Source organism: Scardinius erythrophthalmus (genome assembly GCF_964197995.2).
Source record: "Scardinius erythrophthalmus genome assembly, chromosome: 9".
In the NCBI taxonomy this organism is placed as follows: Eukaryota; Metazoa; Chordata; class Actinopteri; order Cypriniformes; family Leuciscidae; genus Scardinius; species Scardinius erythrophthalmus.
In genome coordinates this window covers 4,675,313-4,677,663 of record NC_138229.1, presented here as the reverse complement: position 1 = coordinate 4,677,663, position 2,351 = coordinate 4,675,313, and the positions used below count along the sequence as shown (strand labels likewise).

Sequence of the window (2,351 nt, the reverse complement as noted above, 5' to 3'; positions counted from 1 at the left end):
TTTCAGGTGCAGATTTAGAACAGCCTTCTATTTACAGAAGTCATGATGTCATGACATCCATGATGATGTCATATGTTCTGACCAATCACACCCTCCCTAAAGTTCTGTCACTCAAAGTGAGCAGCTTGTCACTCAGTAAGGCTGAAGGGTGTTTTTAACTGCACAGATTCAAATCTCAAAAAAAGAAAAAAAAACAGCAAAAGTCCAGTAGTTTTACAGTGAGATTGAGAGAAATGTCACAGTCTTAAACCCTAAAGAGGGATAAGGCGAAACACTGGTATTACAGCAATACAGGGGGTAAATATATAGTTGTCATTCTCATCATTTTTAAGGCTCAAACCGGCTGATGATGCATGCATGTGTGTTCTGGCATTAAGTGACTTCAAGCATCAGTCAACTAAATGAGCTGTTGCCGTCGAGATAGCGATGTGGATGGGGAGCTGTTTTTATCTTTTATCTATCGGTGTCTCCAACAGTGAGACCCAGCAGGGTCTGGAATCAAGACGGCATTGGTCTCAGCACAAACACAAACCCTGGGAACAATCGGAGCATGCCTGTACAATCACACAGAGGATATATACAGAAGATCTCACACATACAGTACATCCATACACTCTCACTGCTGGTAAACAAATTAGGAAGGTGCACACAGTTAGTTGGAGAGTTCTACAACTCCAATCACTTTCAGCACTTGGAATCAAAGCTGGAATATTTCATTGTCTGGTTCTGCAAGTTGAAGACTGCATTGAGGCGTTTGTCCCATGCCCAGGTGGTGGACGAAACTAGACTTCTAGATCCCGGAAAGCAGCTCCTTCAAGGGCACCTCCCTCTCGCCCAGTAGGTGGTCTCTCTTCAGACTGGTGCCCTTGTTGACAACCTTCATCTTGATGGCAAGGTTTTTCACCTGCGCAACAGGAAGGGAGTCAAAGTAGAAGTCCTCGTTGAAGACGGGGTTGCGGCTGTTCTTGATAATGGTGCTACGCTGTTTCTGGAGCTTTCCCGGGTTCAGGTACAGAGCCACGCAACAATTGATGCTCTTCACGTCAAACTGCTTGTCATAGAGGTCCTCGGCCGCCAGCACGCGCACGTGAAGCCGGGCGGCATCGATGTCGTAGTCTGTGCAGAGGCGTAGAGTTCCTCCCTTGTGGAGGTTGACGGTGTGCTGCGTGAATCGATCCATGTTACCCCCGTATTTCCGTCCACGGAAAGCAGGGGAAGGAGGGCAACGGAGGCGCCTCTGAATATTCGGGCTGGTCTCCACAGAGCTGCACTCATCAGTGGAGAGAGAACTGTGCCGGGCGAAGGAGCGCTTGGCCCGGGATACTTTGGCTTGGGTTTCGTGGGTGAACACCTTGAGGAGAGATGCAGAGCGAGATAATAGAGGGGAGTTGAATGGGGAGGACTCGGCCGAAGAGCAAGTGTCACTTTCCCCTCCGCTGAAGTACCGGTAGGGGTTGGAGTGGGAGGTGTTGCAGTCGCTGGGGTTTAGGTGGTTACCCTGCGACTTGCGTTGGGTGTTGGGTGAGGTAAGCGGACTTGTGGGGTCGCTGTGAAAGAGGGATTCTTTACGTCTGGTGTGAGGACTTTCCATGAGCGTGGCGAAACCGTAGGAGGTTTGCGCTTTGGGTACGTAGGGCAGGGACATGGCCGTTTGGGACTGCGGGTCGGCGTTCGTGTTGAGGTCACCCACTTCCCCAACCACCAAGTCATCTGCGCTCTCAATCTGGATGATGTGGCGGTTTGCTGCTTTGAGCAAGTTCTTGGTGTCTCCAGCCAACTTGTTAATGAGGCGTGGGCTGCGCGGACTGCCCTGAGGCTTCTTGCAGCATATGGTCTGCTCTGACGCTGAAGAGTGGAGCTCGTTTTTTGGCTTCATCTCTGGCGTCTCCTCCTCTGGTGGGCAGCACACGAATTTGGGCGGAATAAAGAAGTCAGGGATCTTGTCAGGAGTGAGGACGTTGCAGTAGGTGGGGGCTTTGCCCTGTTTGTCCGCCGAGTCTCCTTGCCGGAGAACGTTTCCCTCCACTGAACCGCGGATCTTTTCCAGCAGCCACATCTCTCTGCGAGGTCTGGGAGAGATGTGCAATTGCACCCTGTGTGCACAGATAGTGAAATGAAGAATCATCAACCCACACTGACACCTGCAATTCATGAATGCAAATACAAACTGAATCAGTCCACCTTCTCACTGCTTTGGGTACACTGTCACCCAGTGGATTCTTGGGAGATTCTGACAGTATCTTAACACACTATTAAAACTAAAAACAATTGTTAAAGACAGCTGACACCTGCCTCCCTCTCCATTATCAATTGTAGACTGTCACCTTGTGGAGATGCCACATTATTCATGT

At 50.0% G+C, this 2,351-nt stretch overlaps 1 protein-coding gene across 1 annotated transcript; it reads right to left on the bottom strand.

The window, feature by feature from the left end:
* Nucleotides 1-790: 790 nt before the first annotated feature.
* Nucleotides 791-2,056, bottom strand: LOC308695450 (C2 calcium-dependent domain-containing protein 4C; the record flags this gene model as incomplete). Its single annotated transcript, XM_081373601.1, has 1 exon — nt 791-2,056. One exon carries the CDS (start codon nt 2,054-2,056, stop codon nt 791-793), a length of 1,266 nt encoding a protein of 421 aa, XP_081229727.1.
* Nucleotides 2,057-2,351: the final 295 nt, after the last annotated feature.